General features: G+C 38.3%; 2 protein-coding genes and 1 long non-coding RNA gene across 6 annotated transcripts in view; 2 read left to right on the forward strand and 1 right to left on the reverse strand.

Moving 5' to 3' along the window:
• The window catches only part of LOC107306728, a 9,930-nt gene extending 9,571 nt beyond the window's left edge, over nt 1-359 (reverse strand). For both annotated transcript variants that reach the window (XR_001552252.2, XR_001552251.2), the window contains exon 1: nt 287-359. This is a non-coding gene — a long non-coding RNA (uncharacterized LOC107306728). The remainder of the gene's footprint in view (nt 1-286) is intronic.
• SNX2 (sorting nexin 2) lies at nt 359-13,855 on the forward strand. Of its 2 annotated transcripts, XM_015850061.2 has the most exons (16): nt 359-512; nt 2,752-2,866; nt 4,497-4,660; nt 5,222-5,288; nt 5,496-5,539; nt 5,639-5,780; nt 7,314-7,392; nt 8,272-8,347; nt 8,913-9,026; nt 9,253-9,346; nt 10,356-10,561; nt 11,258-11,401; nt 11,906-11,917; nt 12,725-12,805; nt 12,913-12,984; nt 13,367-13,855. In XM_015850061.2, the coding sequence occupies exons 1-16, from the start codon at nt 405-407 to the stop codon at nt 13,415-13,417; spliced, it is 1,569 nt and encodes a 522-aa protein (XP_015705547.1). In that variant the 5' UTR covers nt 359-404; the 3' UTR covers nt 13,418-13,855. The 2 variants fall into 2 exon arrangements, with proteins under 2 accessions (XP_015705547.1, XP_015705548.1); XM_015850062.1 differs by lacking the exon at nt 11,906-11,917 and having other exon boundaries at nt 378-512.
• A 2,730-nt stretch (nt 13,856-16,585) lies between these two features.
• The window catches only part of SNX24 (sorting nexin 24), a 44,638-nt gene continuing 40,435 nt past the window's right edge, over nt 16,586-20,788 (forward strand). The window contains exons 1-2 of one of the 2 annotated variants that reach the window (XM_015850059.2): nt 16,593-16,734; nt 20,611-20,755. In XM_015850059.2, the coding sequence (XP_015705545.1) occupies nt 16,703-16,734; nt 20,611-20,755 (177 nt within the window). In that variant the 5' untranslated portion in view covers nt 16,593-16,702. Of the gene's footprint in view, nt 16,735-20,610; nt 20,756-20,788 lie in introns of both variants that reach the window. The other variant, XM_015850060.2, reaches the window with a different exon arrangement.

Consider the following 20,788-nt stretch of genomic DNA (forward strand, 5'->3'; position numbering starts at 1 on the left):
CCCCATAGAGACCCCATAGACCCCCATAGAGACCCCTTAGATCCCCATAGAGACCCCAAGACCCCCATAGAGAACCCTTATATCCCCATAGAGACCCCTTAGATCTCCATAGAGACCCCATAGACCCCCATAGAGACCCTATAGGCCCCCATAGAGACCCCATAGACCCCCATAGAGACCCCATAGACTCCCATAGAGACCCCATAGACTCCCATAGAGACCCCTTAGATCCCCATTTTTGTATTAAAAAATAACATTAAAACCGATATTAATTTAATTGCCGTACCACACAGCGCCGCGCGCTCCCGCCTCCCTGCGCGCTCCCGCCTCCCCACATCACGTGCCCCACAGAGAAGGCGGGACGGGGAGTCACGTGAGCTCTGTCGGCCGGGGTTGGAGGCAAGATGGCGGCGGAGCGGGAACCCCCTCCGATGGGGGAGGCACGGCCGGCCGAGCTGGAGGAGATGGAGGACGGCGAGGATCTGTTCACCAGCACCGTGTCCACTATGGAGGTGAGAGCTCGGCCCCTGCCTGCTTGGCTCTGCCTGACACTGCGGTATAAAGCCCTGCCTTGGGAGCGGCCCCTCCTTCTGTCGGCTCTGACCCACAGGCTGCTCGGCCCCCCTCAGGGAGCCGCCGCTGCTTGAGATCTATATAGTGCCAATATTATTAATAATAAGAATAATAAATTAGGGGAAATGGTTTTAAGTTAAATGAGGGAAGGTTTAGGTTGGATGTTAGGGGGAAGTTTTTTACTAGAGAGGGGTTAGGGCCTGGAACAGGCTGCGCAGGGAGGTTGTGTTCAAGACTAGGTTGGACGGGGCCATGGGCAACCCGATCTATGGGGTCTCTATGGGGATCTATGGGGTCTGTATGAGGGTCTATGGGGTCTCTATGGGGGTCTATGGGGTCTCTATGGGGATCTATGGGGTCTCTATGGGGTCTATGGGGTATCTATGGTCTCTATGGGGTCTCTGTGGGGGTCAATGGGGATCTTTGGGGTCTATGGGGGTCTCTGTGGGGATCTATGGGGTCTCTATGGGGGTCTATGGGGTCTCTATGGGGTCTATGGGGTATCTATGGTCTCTATGGGGTCTCTATGGGGGTCAATGGGGATCTTTGGGGTCTATGGGGGTGTCTGTGGGGATCTATGGGGTCTCTATGGGGGTCTATGGGGATCTATGGGGGTCTATGGAGTCTCTATGGGGATCTATGGAGGTCTATGGAGTCTCTATGGGGATCTATGGAGGTCTATGGAGTCTCTATGGGGATCTATGGGGGTCTATGGAGTCTCTATGGGGTCTCTATGGGGATCTATGGGTTCTCTATGAGGGCCTATGGAGTCTCTGTGGGGATCTGTGGGGTCTCTATGGGGATCTGTGGGGTCTCTATGGGGTCTATGGGGGTCTCTATGTGGTGTCTGTGGGGTCTCTATGTGGTGTCTGTGGGGTCTCTATGGGGGTCTATGGGGATCTATGGGGGGTCTCTATGGGGTGTCTATGGGGTCTCTATGGGGGTCTGTGGGTTCTCTATGGGGTCTCTGTGGGGATCTATGGGGTCTCTATGGGATTCTATGGGGTCTATGGGGTCTCATAATGTGTTGTCAACCTGCAGTTGATGTCATTATATCAACAGTCTTCTGTCCATCCCCGTGCAACACAGTGTTACTGGAGTCTTTTACTGTCCATTTAGATAGACTGCAGTGAAACTGGTGCTGTATCCAAAGTTAATGTTCAGACAAGGAATAAACCCTGACTGAAGCTGAATAATTCCTGAGGGCCATTGAAAGATGGGAATTATCAGCAAAAGGCTTTTGGAAGGGAAGATGCTTTACCTAGAAATCATCTTAAAGTTAAACTTCAATATTTATTATTCTTAAAAACAGTCAGATTATGCAACACATACACATTTTATGTTATGTTCATATAGTAAATAATTAATAGAGTGTCTTTTTCACTGTGAATATTACTGTAAAGAGTCACTTTTAGATATTTTAACTTATTAACAGCTGCATTAATAACCTTTGTTTCTTGGGCTGTGGTTCCTCTAGGGTTTGTCTATATATATTATATATATAATATAAGGTAGATTAGGGGAATGCCATGAAGATGTGAATAATCTTCAGTGATCTTTATGTATTTAAGTAGTTTGAGAACACCCCCATAATGCAAACTATCTGTACTATCATCTGTAGAATAACAAAGCGTGTCAAGAAATAAAGTTAATTTTAAATTTCATAGTTTATTTCTTCTAAATAATATATTATAATATAGTAATATAAGTAATATAACTTAGGATCAACTTCTTTTAAAAATCATTGAAAAACTGATACAGAGAACTTGAAGATATGGTTATTAGTTATTTTTTGTATACACATCCAAACCTAAAAAATATAAATCTTATAAGTCTATAAAAGAGCTCAGTAATCAAATTACGATCAGCAATACTAATTAATTTATTATTGATAGTTCTGTAGCAGCTTTAGTTTCATGTTACTTAAGTTTGAGGAAATGAGTTTTTCTCCCCTAGCAAAGACATGGAGGCTGTGTCATATCCTTTGTTCATTGTTATCACACTAGGATAGGAAATGGAAATAGCTGACGTGGTTTCTTTTCTGCACATCTTCCCTTGTTTCTTTGCAATGAAAGAATGTTTGTTGCAGTAATTCCTACATGCTGATACATAGGAACTGGTTGTGTGATAGTTATTTCAGTGACATTTATTTCACTTATTGTTGTTGTTTTTTAACAGTCAAGTCCTTCATCTCCAGAGCCAGCAAGTCTTCCAGCAGAAGATCTCAGCACTAACTCCAATGGTCCAAAGCCAGCAGAAATAATAGATGATGATAGAGAAGATCTTTTTGCTGGTAATTAGTTTTTTCTTCTAGTGTGTCTGTGTAAACTCTTACTGCAGGAGCTTTCATCATCACTGGATTCACCAATATTTATTAATTATATTTATTTCAAGCCCTGTGATCTTATGAAATACGCTGTTATATTTCTGAACTTGAATTATGGCAGGAGCAATAAGGAAGGAGAGATGAGTTTCTTCTTTGCTCAGAACTTTTTGTTCTGTAATTGCTTGATATTGACAATATACCGATAGAACATTGTGAAAATGTTAAATAAATTCTGGGCTTATTTTTTATAGATATCTGTGTACACAGCTCCATTATCTTTATTCTGAACTTATCATATATCCATACACTTGAACTATTATTTACTTATGGCACCTTCAAATATATATTGACCAGTTTGTTGACTCTCTCAAACTATTTTAAGAAAGGAGAGGAGAAAGAAAGTATAATATATTAAGAAAGAGAGTTTTAAGAAAGAGATATTAAGAAAATATATTAAGAAAGAGAGTATATGAAGGCATTCCAGAGCTTTCTGGAATGGATATGTTTTAGGAAAGCCAATTCTAAGCTGGCTGGATAATATAAAAGAAGGTGGCTGGATTAAATATTGATATTTGTGAGGGGCAGTTTATGTACAGACTGAGGCACAGTGGAGTTTAATTGCATCAGCCTTAATTTCTATGGAAGAAAGGCCTAATTAAAATATGAATGTAATCAATTGGGTTTGAAGTTCCATAAGAGCGTGCCTTCCTGGCCTCTAGGAACAGATTAAATGGAGAGGAAAATGATTGAATTCTACTTTTCATAACTTCTGGAGTTCCTTCATATTGAATTAATATAAAATCCAGGTAAAGGGAATACTGTGGATGGCTCCTGAAAGAGGGGCTGCTCTTTGGGACTATAAACAGTGGCAGTTTTGTAGCTGTATTTGTTAAAAATATGGAGATATTCAAGCCTACAGGAGCTAGAGAAAAACATTTTATTGTGTGTTTTTTTTCGTTATCCATCAAAATAATGAAACCTTAAAAAAAAGATGACAGAGTAAATTATGATTTCCTAATCTGTATGGATGTAAGTCTGGATCTCATAAGTCAGTCTCTGTATCAGATGTCACTATATGTTCTGAAACAAGTATTCAGCTTCTAATGAGTTGTTATAAGCCCTGAGAAGATTGTAGAAAGTCAAAATGATTTTGAAAGTCAGATTGCCTCATCTGATAAAAATATTTGTTTGTTAGGCTATGGGTTTTGGGGCGGAAGGCTGCATTATGATTGTGTAATTTCCTTTAAAGCATATTGCTTTAGTCAGCCTATGACTAAATTAGTCATTCAGGATACAAAACCAAAATAGTCTTAAGGACAGAAAAAACTTAATTCTCTTTCAAAGTATCTTTTTAGTCAATTTTTTCTATGAATGCTCTGAAAGAGTATTTACCTGACTGTATAAAAAGATAACTATAACACTAATCATACTGTAGGCTGATATAAGTGATACATGTAGTTTTACTACTTATTTAAAGAAGTTACCAGCACAAGTAGGTGCTTGTTACAGATGCTCTTACTAGACTTGTATACTGTCATACTTTTGTTTGTGTTTGTTATCTCAGCTACACAAAAACTGTCTCAATTTCTTTATCTAGAAGCCACAGAAGAAGTCGCACTGGACAGTCCTGAGAGGGATCCAATACTTTCACCAGATCCATCTCCTGCAATCACTCCTGTAACTCCTACTACATTAATAGCTCCTAGAATGGAATCAAAAAGTGGAACAGCCCCTGCGAGTTTTGATAGATCAAGAGAAGAGGTATACTGCGAGTTTAGAACTGTCTTGTTTGGACTTTGAATGTTCTGGGTTATTTTCTTGTTGTTTTGTTTTAAATTCCAGTTCCTAAATATAATTTCACCTAGGCAAGTATCTAGAATTATCTACCTGCGACTTCTTCCTTCCCAAATATCTGTATTTTGATTTAAAGATTATAGAAATACTTCTAACAAGAGCATATTTTTATTTTTATTTTTATTTTTATTTTTATTTTTATTTTTATTTTTATTTTTATTTTCATTTTTTTAACTCCAGCATCTGCTGGGATTGGAGGCAATGAAATAAGTAAACCCACAAGATCAATATTTACTAAAAATTCTGAGGCTGACTTGACCTGAGAAGAAGCTGCCATACTAAAAGGCTTTGCAGGAAGGCTTGAAATTAAGAGAACTATAAGAAATTACGTTCACATAATGTTGAATGATGGGTCTGGAAGGGATTTTAATTACACAAGCATAGTGACTTCTGCTTCCACTGTTCTCTTATTTTTGTACCTGCATATAATAGGAGTGTGTATTAACTTGCTAAATATTCATTTCCTAGATTGAAGAGGAAGCAAATGGAGATTTGTTTGATATAGAAATCAATGTGTCAGACCCAGAGAAAGTTGGTAAGTTTCTTCGGATTAAAAGTCAAACACAGACTGTGTCCTGTTAGAGGCTGTTCTAAGATTGTAGCATTATTTCTTACTCAGCTATCTTTGGTGCTTGTAGTATCCAAGTGGAAATAAATACATGTAATGTGTATTTTGGATCAAAAAGTATCTGGAAGGATTAAAGTAACTAATTCTAGGATAAATGTTTTAATTTTCTTTCAGGGGATGGCATGAACGCTTATATGGCATACAGAGTAACAACAAAGGTAACTAGTTCAACAAGTATTTGCAGGTACGTTTGTATCAGATCTAGGTAAATACATCAGCAAGTCATCACTAAAATTACTGTTGTTTTTTTTTCCAAGACATCCATTTCTATGTTTCACCAAAGTGAGTTCTCTGTTAAAAGAAGATTCAGTGATTTTCTGGGCTTGCACAGCAAGTTAGCAACAAAATACATGCATATTGGGTACATTGTGCCTCCAGCTCCTGAAAAAAGTATTGTAGGTAAGTAATTCCTGCACATTTGAAGGTGTATGTGCATGTCATTTAATTAGCATAGTAGAAATGAAACATTTTAATACCCAACTGAGCTTCTAAAGTAATTACTGTTCTGCATGGATATTTTTTCCTTCTTATCAGGTGTTCCAAATTACCATATAGTCCTCCTGTTTTCAATTTTTAAACAGTTAGGGTTAAGCTGAAAAGATAGGTTGTGGCAACTCACATCAGTGTTGGTAATAAGAAAGACATTCATCTTAATGCATGGTGCTCTGTTTCTTATCTACTAGTCTTTCTTCACTGTTGCCCCTCAAGAGCCAATTAGTCTGTCAAAACAGAGATGCTGAAGGAAGGTTTATTTTTAACTTGTGTTGTTATCAGCTGCTCACAATACGCAGAGCTTCATACATACTTCACCCCTCTGATACTTCAGTTTGTTTCTTCTAATGGTAGTGAATGGTGGAATGCTCAGTTAATTCTTTAAAGCTCTAATTTTAAAAATATGGATAAGATTTTTGCTCCATCTGGTAGAGAACATAGTTAAGTAAGTTAAGTTTTTTAGCTCTAACTAGGAGGAGATCTTAGATAATAAAACATTTAAAATAAGAAACTTGTGGAAGTCTAGTGTAAATAAATCACTGGACATTAGAATGCAATTTGATCTGTAGGGAATGACAGGACTTTTCTTCTTCTCAGTTGTTTCATCTGTAAAGCTGATCAGAGCAACAGCTTGTCATTAAGGTAGAGACTGACTTTAAGATACAGATACTCTGGGAAGACTTGATTATGTAGATTGTTTTCAGGAGGGCATGAAAATCATACTTTAAAGTTGAACTGCCTGCCATTCAGAGCAAGTTTGCTGTTTATTTCTATCAAGGAATATGTGGTTTAATTCTGGAGGAGTAAAAGGATTCTGGTTTAAGATACATCTGAGAGCTAAAAGATAGCAAATGAGTTTAGATCGCACATATATCTTAAGATGTAATATGAAACAATCTACATCCAGTTTTATGTGCGGTGTGTTGTACAAAATCCTTAATCTTTCCATTCTATTATAGGGCTTGGAGTTCTAAGTTAAAATAAAAAAACAAAACAAAACAAAAGCAATTGGAACATAAATATTCTACAGGTAGAAGTGGGATGTTTGGATTATAGCATAACTCTCCCATATGAGTGATTTTGAATGTCACAAGCTTATCTTCTTATTCTGCTTTATTAGTGTGTTTTCTTCTTTTGAAGATGACTGACCAATAAGACTCCTGATCATTTATGTTGTCCTCATAAACCCAAATTCAGATATTCTCTTTTTTTTAATATTTTAACCACAATAATGTAGTTCAGAGAATTGTGTATTTCACAGGACTGTTCCAAAACCATCAGCCTGCAGTGTTTGTTCTTTCTGATCTGGTATAGTAATTTTTAGAGCAATTTTACTTATGATACCTGAACCTAGATGAGCTTTATCTTCTAATCATATCAGCTATACTAATGATTTCTGTGTAATAAAGTAAAATCAACATGATGCCATTTTCTTCAAAGGCATGACCAAGGTTAAAGTCGGGAAGGAAGACTCTTCATCTACTGAGTTTGTGGAAAAAAGAAGAGCAGCTCTGGAAAGGTAATGTGTATATCTAAGACTTGTTAGCCTCCATTAACAGGGATCAGAACCATCTGTGCTTAGGTGTGTTCTGAAGAGTGTGTGCAGCTGTCTATTTTCTTGTGCAAAAAAAACACAAAAAAAAACCAATCTTAACAAAGAAATATCATGTTAGATTCTTGTTGCTAGTATCTATCTATTTTCTTAATAATAGAAAAACATCTGAACAGATATTGAACTTCCAGATACCGATAGGTTGTACTATCTTACCTGTCACTGAAAATTGGTGTATGACTTAACATTTACCACTTAAAATTACACCCAGAAGTTAACGAGGTAGTTCCATCACCTGGAGTAGAACTGTAAAACATCATGTGTGTTGAAAACTTGAAGTCTCTGTCAGTAACAAAGATCACTGTTTTCCCCCTTTGTTTTTTCATGTGATCAATAGAACTATGATTAGGACAAGTTTAATTCATGAACTTGTGTATGTGCTTTAAATGCTGTGGGTTTTTTTTCTTCCATTTATTTGTTGAAGGAGTTTTGCTGATCTACTAGTTCTAGTGGATGATGAGTGTAGCTCCTATACTGAGGAATGGGCTCATCAGGATATTTGATGATGTTTTTCAGAAACACTGTGAAAATATTACCTGGCAAAAAGCAGCTTTTTTATCGTGTCAGTTTTAGCTGGCTTTTGCTTTCAGAATCTTAAAGTTACATCCCTGTCAAGGTGTTCAAATATGATCTAAAAGTGGTGGTTTAGTTGTTTCCCAAGGGAAACATACTAATATGCTCCAGAAATCCAAACCAAATAAATGTGATTCAGCTTGCTCTTTTATAACAGGTTTTTAGATGGGATTTCTTATCTGTTATCTAATATTTTAATTTTTAAAATCATAGGTATCTACAGCGAACAGTAAAACACCCAACCTTGTTACAGGATCCAGACTTAAGGCAGTTCTTGGAAAATTCTGAGGTATTTCAAGTTCTCTTGTTTATTTTTTGATATAGTGACATATGAGGTAATATATTCTCCTTCTGTTGAGGCCTAATCTCATAAGATAATCTAAGATAGAATTGGATTGCACCCTGCGTCCTGCAGTTTCTCTGAATACTCAGCGTTTAGGTGCAAAAATATGTCCACCTTTTATGATTTTATACAGTATAAATCTTGCTTTATGATGAAGTGTTTGACATAATTTCTTCCTTCTAATTGTAAGCATTGCTCTTCCTGTAGCGGCAGCTTATTCTCTGTTGCGTATAGGTGGCTAGTTAGGACCTTTAGCTAGTTCATAATAACTTTGGACAAGTTGGCTGATTGTTCCATTTAAATGTAAAGATGTAGAAGAAAAGTAAATAGTCTATATTTTTAAGTTTTCCTCTGAGAATGTAAAAGTAGTAAATCCAAGAAATTAGATTCCACTATATTGAAACACACAGGACTAAAGAAAGCACTATATCCTTTCCTTTCCCCCTTGTGCCCCGTTAAACCTCCATCCTTTTAACCAGTCTGTTTGCTCTTATTTGTCATTCAATTCCAGCTGCCGAGAGCGGTTAACACCCAAGCTCTGAGTGGAGCAGGAATATTGAGGATGGTGAACAAGGCTGCCGACGCTGTCAACAAAATGACAATCAAGATGAATGAATCGGATGCAGTAAGAGCTGAATTTTCGACTTGAATAATGAGACGAATTAATGAGGCTCAACAATTGCATTTTAAGGCTGTAGAAGTAGAAAATGTGTTATTAATTTGCTTATTGGCTTGGATTCTTAGCTGTATCAGTTGACCACCCTGGCAGTACATGGGTAATTTGCTTCTTTAAACAAGAAATGTTGTTGGTAATCTAATTTGTAACGCTTGGTTCTTTCATCTTTTGTCAGTGGTTTGAAGAAAAACAGCAGCAATTTGAGAATCTGGATCAGCAACTTAGAAAACTTCATGCCAGTGTTGAAGCATTAGTCTGCCACAGAAAAGGTAGCTTCTCTTTTTGTGTGTCTACATGAACTTAAGTGTAGGAAATGGTGATGGAGGGAGAATTACCGTGTCAGAACTCTTGACTAATGAGTAGAGTTATATAGGAAATTTTAGTGCAAAAATCTTATAGTTGTACCTTTTAGCATAAACTGCTGTTGCGATTTGATATACCTGATATTCATTTTAATTTTCTCCAGAATATCAACCATCCCTTCTGTTGACCTTAAAAGTTACTATATTGATTTAGTATGGGTTTTTTCTTGCAGAGATCTAATACCATACCTAGCAAGTGATTCTATGCAGTAGGCATCTATAAATATATCTGTAGGTCTCATGGCAAGAGTAATTTTTTTTTCTTTTTTTTGAGAAAAAAGTTATTGCATAAATCCATTCAAACATCTTACGGTTCTTTACTGCTCTGCTAAATGAGTCTAAGCTCTAAAATAGGAATTTTCTGTTATTCATTTGGTGCGCATTATGATACATCATCAAGCTGCTGTTTAGGTAAACTTCTCTGAAAAGATAATCTAAGAATATCAAATTTTTAATTTATTTGTATTAGAGGGAAGTATTGCCTACAAGTTTATGTTTTAATCACCTGTGTAGCTGTTATGTCAAAGGATGCTTTCCATTAGATTAAAAACAGAACAACAAAACCACTGTTATTTGCACTTCCAATTCTTAAGTCTTTTGGATAAATATATATACATCCAAAGGCCCTTTGTAGGAGTTAACTTTGTACAAGATAACTTGCCTGGGATTTGATGAAACAATTGCCATAGTACTTAATAGTAAATAAGCTGAGAACTTTGGTTTCAAAGATACTTAGCCAGTCATGCAGGTATATGTTGTGTTTTTTTGTTGTATTTTTTTTCCTATAAGGTGAGATTCAGAAGATAACAGTGTGTTACGTTATGCTCAGCTTAAAGAACTTCAGTCGATAGGTAATCTGATCTGTGCTGCAAAGCAAGTCAACTACATTGTACTGAACATTATTTCTGTATTTTAGAACTTTCAGCCAACACAGCTGCCTTTGCTAAAAGCGCTGCCATGTTAGGTAACTCTGAGGACCACACTGCTCTATCTAGGGCTTTGTCTCAGCTTGCAGAAGTTGAGGAGAAGATAGATCAATTGCATCAGGAACAAGCTTTTGCTGATTTCTACATGTTTTCGGAGCTGCTTGGTGATTACATTCGTCTCATTGCTGCGGTAAAAGTGAGTACTGGTCAAAAAAGAGCTAATTTTGTGTTTAAAGTCGCAATCCTCAATTTTTACCTACAAGGTAAATGAATATTTGTATGTACACGCACGTTTTTTACACATTTAAGACAAAGCTTTTGCCTTTCACTCAGAGTAAAATGAATGAATTTGTGATCAGTTATTACAGCAATAAGAACATGGACAAATTTATAGGATGTATTAAAAATGTAACTGGTCGATATCTTCTTTAAGCAGAACAAATTGTACATAGGATTGGGGCATGCTATATGCCACGAAGTCTAAGCATGAGAATAATTTATCCACATTTGTTGGCTAGCCAAAAGCTTCCTTAAATTTGAAACAAGTATAGAATTTGGATCTACGTGCCATTAAAGAAAGCATTGGATTCTGTTGTCAGTCATACTGTAGAGTGTAACTCGGCTTTGAAGGGATGTCTGAGAATTTCATCCAGAATTACCTCTGGATTTCTCAAAATATTCCCTTTCTCCATTCCCACCCACTTTGGTTGCTTTGGTAATATTTTGTTGGAATGAGAAACACAGGCTTCCTGAATGCCCTCTGTTATTTATAGATGGTATTTAGCTGTGCAAGCATAATTGTTCTAGCTTTATTCAGAAATACCTTTTCCTACAAGAAATGTAAGTACCTCTAAGAATACCAGCTGTTTAATAAATGCCTTCGTTCTCACAGGGTGTGTTTGATCACCGAATGAAATGCTGGCAGAAGTGGCAAGACGCTCAAGTTACTTTACAAAAGAAACGTGAAGCTGAAGCAAAGCTCCAGCTTGCCAACAAACCTGACAAGCTGCAGCAAGCTAAAGATGAGATAAAAGAGGTAATGTTATCAAACGTTGTTTTTGGAGATCAGACTTTCTGCTTCGACTCATTCATTCTGCATCGATGCACTACTTTATACCATTTTTATTTAAGAACTGCTTGCTCATTTTGCTGTCCGCCATATTTACTGAAATTGTTGAAATTTAGTTTTAAAATGTGCACGATTTCTACACGTTGTAGGGATCTGGAAGGCAGTTGAAGGCTGTCTCTACAGAGTCTGGGAAATGGGAGGAGGGGAAAAAGGACAAGTTGAATTGCATTTACATTTTAACAAGTGACTTGGATAGAGACAGGAGCATCTTGACTAAGATGCTAAAATTTCTCCAAAAAAAACAATCAACACAAAGAACTAATGGAGAACTGTTCCCATGTTTTGCTTTATTGTGCAGCGTGTATCTACCCATATATATATGTATGTATATATGGTGTGATTTCAGTAAAAATAAGTCTTACATGTTGAAGTGTCATAATTTATACACTTTCTCTATCATGCTTCACTAAGGAAATTGAAGAGGTAGGACAACTTAATTATTTAACATTAATGCATTCTGATTATGCACCAGTATTCTCTCATTAAATAATGGGAGAACAGTAGATTTCAAACCCTTTTATGCAGTTATTTTGTTCGGCTTCCTCATTGCTCTCTAATCACAAGCTGCTTTGTTCTTCTTACATTTCAGTGTATTTTGTATATGGTGTTGAAGTTTCTCATTAACTTGGCTTTGCCATTGAAATAGATTCAAATAGATACAAATAGATTTGTATTGTTTTAGTTATGACTGCTCAGGTTGTGTTTCCCTGAAGCAAATCCAGTTATGACATAATGTGTGCATTCATAAATGTGTATCTGAACATGAGGAGTTTCTGAGTAAATGTAAACCAAAAATATAAGTGTCCAGATACTTATTGGAACAGATTCATCTCATAACACAACAGCAACAATTGGGTAGGCAGAAGCAGATAGCTCATAGATTTAGGTTCCTGTTATAGCAGTACCTGCAAAGTAATGTATAATAAAGCTGTAGAAGTCTTTTTCCATTGCTAAAGGTTCTCTAAAAGGTTTTAAAAAGCTTTTATTAGTAATGATACTGAGCTGTTTTTGTCATCTACAGATATTGTTATGTTAGAGGTACCATTGTTTAATCTGATGTCATCGTATTTGCAAATTGTTACGTGGAAGTTATTATTTGTCCAAAGGATGAACAGGTCCTTTTCATTTCCTGAATTAATGTTGTTATTAATGTTAATTAACATATGACAAAGTTCACATATTGATTGGGAAACACAAAAGTCTCATCTCTGCGTGTCTTTCCTTTGCCAGTGGGAGACAAAAGTTCAGCAAGGGGAAAAAGATTTTGAACAGATCTCCAAAACGATTCGCAAGGAAGTGGGAAGATTTGAGGCACGTATAATTTTGTCTAAGTCAATGTTAGCTTTACTTTAGATAATACTGACATGCAAAGTAAAATTGGTGAAGAGGTTAATGTGCCATAATTTATTTATTAACAGAAGGAACGAGTGAAAGACTTTAAAACTGTTATTATCAAGTACTTAGAGTCGTTAGTGCAAACACAACAGCAGGTAAGAAAAACTTTCATATATAAAGTTTCATATATATTAATATTTAAGATGTTACGTACCAGCTTAATTACAAAGGACAATCTTTGAACTACTTCCAGTAGTGCTGGACTGGAATAAATGGTGAACAACAGCAATGTGATGCACGTTAGAGGCAAAAGTAGCAAATTAAACCCATTCTCTGTAAGTGTATTCTGTAGTACAGTGCTCACTGTGTAATAATTCCTGCTAACCAGACGTATTAATCATCTTTTTGTTGCATCATGTAATGATGTGAGTGATGATATTCAGCATCTGTGTACTTTGAAGGAGGAAGGTATATTTGTTTTCCAGTATTTGTTGCTGTAGTGATTCTTTATTTTTGTGTTTTTCTTTTTCCTTCAAGCTAATAAAGTACTGGGAGGCATTCCTACCTGAAGCCAAAGCCATTGCCTAAAGGAAGAATATTCCAAATGAGAAGACACTCTATATGTTTCTCCTGGATAAAATTAAATTCCACAGTGAAATCACTTTAAATCATCGAAATAAACCACTATATATTTTATGAATTAACATGTGGCTTTTTTTATATACTACAGCATTTTATTAACAAGCTGCACGTCCTGACCCTCGTTGAAGTGGACTGTGGCATGATGTTCTGCAATACGTTGCTGAATTGAACACTATTGTGTCTTAATACTTGCACTGAAACGTGCACTGCAAGGCCAGAAAGCTGGTATTTTTGTTCTTTATGATACAGTGTTCTGTAGTTCGTTTATCTGATCCTTTGTGAAACAATCTAATTGCTTCGATTAACGTTCACTTAAACATTCCTGTCAAAAATCATGTTTTTGTGATCACAGTAATAAAGGGGATATTCATTGTGAAACATTAAGCTCTGCCTTTGTGTCTGCTGTTTATTTGAAGTAGGATTTGTAACAGCTTGAGATTGCATGGACCCACACTGAGGAAAGGATTCTGAAGGTGGCAATAAGGATCCACAGATAATTACTTATGGTAAACTCTTTTCTAATTCTAATTTGCTTTTTTACAGGTGTTCTTTTCACTTAAATTTACCATTGCATTAATATTCATAGTCAAAAGACATGTACAATCTCATACAGAGCTTGTGAAGGACTAAAATTACTTGTATGGTCCTACAGGACTGGTAATAAAAGGAGGAGGAAAAGCCAGTCATTTGGTGGAGAGCATCATGTAGTTTTTATCATTGTTTTGCCCAGCTTTTTTTAGAACTTGTTTGTTTTGCTTATATCAGAATTAGATTACAGTTGAATTCAGGATGCAGTCTCTTTTGTCTCCAATAGGAGAATGAGAAATAGCCTTCACATAAGTATTCTGGGACTTGTTCATCTCCAGTACTAGACAACTGAAAACAGAAAAGGCTTAGGTATGCTTTTCTTCCTAAAACAAGAAGCCTATGGTAAGTTCAGTTGCATTTTTGGAGCCCTTGTTGTTTCAAGGACCTGCTGATCTATTTTGTTCATATTCTCCCTCTACCTTACCTGCAATGTGCCCAGCACAAGAAGGACATCCCTGAAACTCCAAAACTGAAGGAAGCAATTCTTTGTGTCTCTTGTTGTTTCTTGTTTTATTTTCATTCATTTTTGTCTTCTTTTGTCAAGAGGAAGAGCTTGTGAATAAGCAAAGTAACATTTGGACATGCTACAGAAGTAGTTTGCAGCAGGATTGTTCCGTTTTCTTCTACTTTTCTCCCTCAGAATCAGCAAGGGAATGATGAACATCAAGAAGGCAAACAATATAATCAAAATCTGCCTCCTGTCATTGAGAAGGTTAGTAAAGTAGGTGTCAGAACATAGCTTACAGAGCAGATATTTATTTGAAAATAAAAGAAATAAGCAGCAGAAATGAAAAGGGGAGAGGAGACTCAAGATAAACCATATAGCTGTGGTTTAGAGATACCAAGATAGGAAGAGAACTAGGAAGGAGGGTAGCACGAATCATGAGAAATAAAATGCCTTTATCTTAGCCTCAAATCTATTGTGGTGCTCTGGGGGGGGGGGGGAAGCAGGTTAGAGGAGCACTGTATGAAAGCCTGTGGTTATCTCATGTAGTGGTAACAGACTCATTTCCCCCTTGCCCCACAACCCACCTGATACATGCACTCTTGCTGTTCAGAAAACTAACTCCTTGTCAGCTCCAAGAGTTCTGGCCATTAGGAGGAAGGACAAGCTTTTCATTTGGTACTGTGAGTTACTACAGAAAAATGGCTGATCTTTCCAGATTCAGCCTTTTCCACCTCTTTGTTCCATCGCAGCCCTGTTTGCACTCTTTAAGTTAAAAGAGGGAAGATTTAGGTTGGATGTTAGGGGGAAGAGTGGTTAGGGCCTGGAACAGGCTGCACAGGGAGGTTGTGGATGCCCCGTCATTGGAGGTGTTCAAGGCCAGGTTGGATGGGGCCACGGGCAACCTGATCTATGGGGTCTCTATGGGGGTCTATGGGGTCTCTATGGGGATCTATGGGTCTCTATGGGGATCTATGGGGTCTGTGAGGTCTCTATGGGGTTCTATGGGGTCTATGGGGTCTCTATGGGGATCTATGGGNGGTCTCTATGGGGTTCTATGGGGTCTATGGGGTCTCTATGGGGATCTATGGGGATCTATGGGATGTATGGGGTCTCTATGAGATCTATGGGGTCTATGGGGTCTCATGGGGGTCTATGGGGTCTCTATGGGGATCTATGGGGTCCATGGGGTCTCTATGGGGTTCTATGGGGTCTCTATGGGGATCTATGAAGTCTCTATGGGGATGTATGGGGTCTATGGGGTTCTATGCGGTCTCTATGGGGATCTATGGGGATCTATGGGGAACTATGGGGCCTATGGGGTCTCTATGGGGATATATGGGGCCTATGGGGTCTCTATGGGGTTCTATGGGGATCTATGGGATGTATGGGGTCTATGGGCTATCTATGGGGTTCTATGGGGTCTCTATAGGGTCTATGGGGTCTCTATGGGGTCTATGGGGTTCTATGGGGTCTATGGGGTCTCTGAAGTTCTATGGGGTCTCTATGGGGTCTATGGGGTTCTATGGGGTCTATGGGGTCTCTATGGAGTCTATGGGGTCTCCTGGGCAACCTGATAAAGTAAATGTATATGTTTGGTGGCCCTGCCAGGCAGGGGGGGTTGGAACTACATGATCCTTGAGGTCCCTTCCAACCCGGGTCATAATGTGATTCTGTGATTGATTTCCTGCTGTGTATTTAGGAGACCAATGTCTGTCTGGTCACCATTTTACATAACACCACCTGGGCTAGTCAGCAAACCGATGTTTTGCATGACTTTTGACGGCAAAACCGCATAAATTGACTTACCGCTTCTTAAATCCTTGTTTCTCAACGTTACGAGATGGAAGGACGGTCCTCTGTGTGGAGAAATCCTGCTTTTCCTCCTTCAGCTGCGGCTTTAGAGATGAACAAACTAACGAGGATGTATTGTGTAAATCAAGTAGTATATCATTAAGCAGTATATAATTCAGTAGTATATAATTCAGTAGTATTTAATTAAGTAGTGTGTAATTAGGTAGCATATAATTAAGTAGTATATAATTAAGTATAACATCGCTATAATGTCTCCTCCCCCCTGTGGAGTGACGTGCCTCCCAAGATGGCGGCGGGGGCGGCCCCTTGCCTGCAGCCCGCGGGCCTGAGAGCGGCGTTGTGTCGGTGTGTCGCCATGGAGGTGTACATCCCCTCGTTCCGATATGAGGAAAGCGAGCTGGAGCGGGGCTACACGGTGAGACGAGACGGGATGAGACCACATCGGGGGTCGCGATGGTCGGTGGGGACGGGGAGGAGGGGGCTCGTCCGGGTGGGGAGGGAGGAGGACGGAGGGAGCCCGGCTCCATTGGCGGCCGCTGGGGCCTCCACAGGCCCCGTCCTTGCAGGCTGTGGAAGCGTGGCCACAACTATATATGTATTATATATATATATAACTATATATGTACTATATATATATATAATACATATATAATATATGTGTATTTTTGCCTCTTAGTTTGGCTTGAGTGCAAGTGGTAACCTGCAGCGTGATTCTGAGAGGACACCTATAAATCACGGTAGATAGTTTAAAACGTGGATTTAATGGATTTGCAGCATGTCCCTCATCCCATATGAAGACACGCTGAGGGAGATGGGCTTGTTTAGTTTGGAGAAGGCTCCAGCAAGACCTCATTAAGCCTTTCAGTACCTGAAGGGAGCATATAAATAGGACAGGGAATAGCTGTTTGTGAAGGTGGATAGTGATATTACAAGGGGGATGATTTAAACTGAAACATGGAAGATATAGGTTGGATCTTAGGAGGAAATTTTCCACCCATAGGGTGGTGATGCATTGGAACAGGTTGCCCAAGGAGGCTGTGGATGCCCCATCACTGCAGGTATTCAAGGCCAGGCTGGATGTGGCTCTGGCCTTGTATTTGAGTTAGTATTTTTTTGGATATTTGCAGTCTGAATCCTGCTACTCAGAGGACCCGTGTTTCTTTATTTTGCATGCATCAAGCTGTGGAAAGCATCAGAGAAATAAGAAATGAAACTATCCAGAAAACATAGAAATAATTTTGGAAGTGACAAGTTGTTATGACACTGTTATTTTCTGGTCAGCAATGCTGGCTGAAGCTCACGCAACTAAATCCTGCTTTTAGCTCTGTGCTGATGGATGGTTATTCCTACCTGGTTACCTGACCTCTTCAGTGCCAGAATTCCTATACAACATCACATTAAAAGCAAAGAATTCTGTAAAAAGTTGGACCAGTTCTAAGGTTTACCTGAATATGAACCCATACTGAAATGCATAGGCAGAGTTCCTCTGGGTCAGAGGATATGGAAATCAATCCTAATGGTGTTTTACTATGAGGTCTGCCTCCTGTTTTATTCTGTTGGGCCACGATGTCACAGGTGGATGTTTGGTGGTATGGCAGGAAAGGCTGAGCCTTCCACCAGTATTCTTTAGTAGAGAGTTTTCTCTATCAAACAGTGTTACTTTGCTTTTTGTGGTAGTTTCTCTGGACATAAATAAGAGGTGTCACTTTTGGAACCACCTACATAAATAGCTAACTTAAGTTCTATATCAGGCACTGAACAGGCTAAAACACTCTTCTGTTCTGCAGAGCCATGAAAGCTTTCTTTTTCTCCAGAAAAATCTAGGGTAACCTTACACTTCTGCCTTTTTTTTGTGTGTGTATACATAAAGTCTGTTTTCCTTGTGGACAATTAGATTTCATCGTCAGTTTAAATTGATGACACTAGCTTCCAAACTATTGAGCCTGTGCTAATAAATGCAACAATTGTTCATAATTTGGCAGTGAATGACCTTTAAATGTAGACGCCTTACTAAGGGTATCCCAAGGGAACAATTTAACTTCAAAATGACACCCGTGTGTTCTTGTTATCATTTAAATATGCTGCCTTTGTCAATAACAGAATAATAAATACTGGTTAGATTTCTAATGTTGATTCAGATGCTAGGAAACTTACTGAATATATTACTGTACATTTGATTTATATTGACCCAAAAAAATTTTACAGTGGTGCAGTGCTGGTCAAGGTGACATACTTTTAAACACGTTCTAGAGCAGAGGTCGTACTTGACTGACACATGTGCTTACTGTGTTTTTGATTAACACTTATAGTTTAAACTCCACATATAGTTGAAAATACGCTATTCTCATCCTTAGCTGTCTCTCCTTTTTGCTTCTTTCAATCATTATTTTTTTTTTCTCTGTGAAGGTATTTAAAGGATTTCTTACATAGAGGCTTTCATTTTCACTTCTCGTCAAGCTTTAGATTTCTGTGGTTTGAGGAAGACTAAAGCTGCGTTTTGTAGAGGCCTATGAAAGATTTTGATGACAAAGCAGAAGCGTTGTCGTTTACTTTGAAGCTGACATTGTATTTTTTAACGGGAAATGAAAGGATAAATGTATGAAGTCTTTTATCAACCTGTTAACCCTTGGATTTCCTTATGGCAAATATCCATATCCAACCTGCAAGATTCTCTTTCCGTGTATGTTTTAATCTTATTTCTACCTGAATACAATGCTGAAAGCAATTAGCATTTTGTAGACTAATACATATTGTATGTTACTCTGTTTTCAATGATGCACTTGGACTGTGAAAAAGATGCTTGCGTACTTCCAAGGTCTGAAATAAGCTGGGACAGAAATGGGGGCAGGATGCTGTTTGTATTCAGGTCTCTCTTCTGTCCCTACACAGCTGGCAGATGGGAGCCTCCATCCCATCCTTAGCATTCTCACCTCTAAAAACATGCAAGAAACCCATGGAGTTACTTTAGGGTGCTGAAGCTGCATCCAGCTCAGGTAGGGGAGCTGTTTGGAAGGACAACATACAGGAAGAATAACATTACATCAGTAATCTCTGACTAACACTCTGCTGAATGTTTATGGAGACCAAACCATGGATGTGAGTGACATGAAAAGTGACCATACCCACATTAGCTGAATGCCTTTACTTCTGCCCTTCCACAAGTCTCTTCTGTTTCTTTGGGGTTAGATTGCCTTCTTATTACTCAGTAACCAAGCCCTTTCCAGGAAGAGGACTGCTTGGTCACACATCTGCTTTGCAGTCAAGCTGCGATAGTAATTACGGTCTAACTTTATTGTCCTTTAGAGATATGGAAACGTAATAAATGTGTCTTCATTTTAGTCATAAATTAAAGCACTAATAGATTCGTAGGAACGTCAGAAAACGTCTTAGAAAACATTTAAAAGTTAAAATTTAAGTAAAAATTAAAAATTAATTTAAAAATCTTAAAAAAAAATTAAAAATCTCCCTGTAAAATACCAAGACCTTGTTTCTGGTTTGGAGTCATAGTACAGGAGCCTGGAAGGGCAGTAAGGAACCAATGCATCTGTTCCTATATTGAACTGAACACGTCATAGGCCTTTCATTGTGCTGAACACAGAAAAGGGAATGAGCAGTGATTTGTTCTTTTTGCCATTTCATTTTAGTGTTTTAAGAAGTCCTGTTCTACACAGGTTACAGAGCTCAAGCACAATCTGAAGTAGGGCTGAATATACTGTATTTTTTCTTTTGAGTCTCCCCTGTCCATCACAGTCTGGTTTTCTGGTATTTTCAGTTCTGCCTTCCCTTGGCAAATAGTTTTTTCTTCTTTTTAGATGTTTTAAGAAAGAACTTGGTGAGAACTTGCTAGGAGTGTTAAGAGAAGACTTAAGTTACACTCCTCTGTATACGAGACAATCTTCATTTTGGCTTGAATTAGAGAAGAAGCAGGAGAGGATATTTGAAGTTCACCACTCTCAGTTAAGAGGTCTTTCAGTATTTTCTCTTTACCTCCTAGCACATAATTGCTATGGAAATTGTATGGAAATTCCAATTGCTATTGGAATTGTATGGAAAGAAAATCTAAGTGGAGTGCATTAATAGGAATCCTAAACAGTTCTAGGAAGCCTGTTGTGTCTGCACGCATTTTAGTATTCACATCTGAAGTTTTCATTTACTACTAGGTGCTAATTTCAGCTTTAGAAAATCTCTGAACAGTTTTAAGACTGGAAAAAAAAAGAAAGATAGTACTGCCCATGCTAAGCTCCCTTGACTACCTAGGTGTCTGAATAACACATTTTGTGCTCTTCCACAGCAAATGCAGTTGCTTCAGTCTGGAAATAGATTTGGTGCCTGGGAAGGAACCAGCAACATGCTGCACATTCACAACTAACGCGTGCGACTTGCCGACTGAATTGTCAGAAATGGCTGATTTGAAAGGGGGTAAAAACTTGCTTAAGGTAATCGCAGATATAACTGTTATCTGTTAAGGG

The sequence above is a fragment of the Coturnix japonica genome, chromosome Z (genome assembly GCF_001577835.2).
Source record: "Coturnix japonica isolate 7356 chromosome Z, Coturnix japonica 2.1, whole genome shotgun sequence".
NCBI classification, from domain to species: Eukaryota; Metazoa; Chordata; class Aves; order Galliformes; family Phasianidae; genus Coturnix; species Coturnix japonica.

Coding starts and splice junctions, on each gene's coding strand:
- SNX2 (XM_015850061.2), top strand. CDS start 405: ATGGCGGCGGAGCGGGAACCCCCTCCGATGGGGGAGGCACGGCCGGCC. Junction 8,348..8,912: donor AGTTCTTGGAAAATTCTGAG/GTATTTCAAGTT, acceptor ATTCAATTCCAG/CTGCCGAGAGCGGTTAACAC. Junction 9,347..10,355: donor ATTAGTCTGCCACAGAAAAG/GTAGCTTCTCTT, acceptor TCTGTATTTTAG/AACTTTCAGCCAACACAGCT.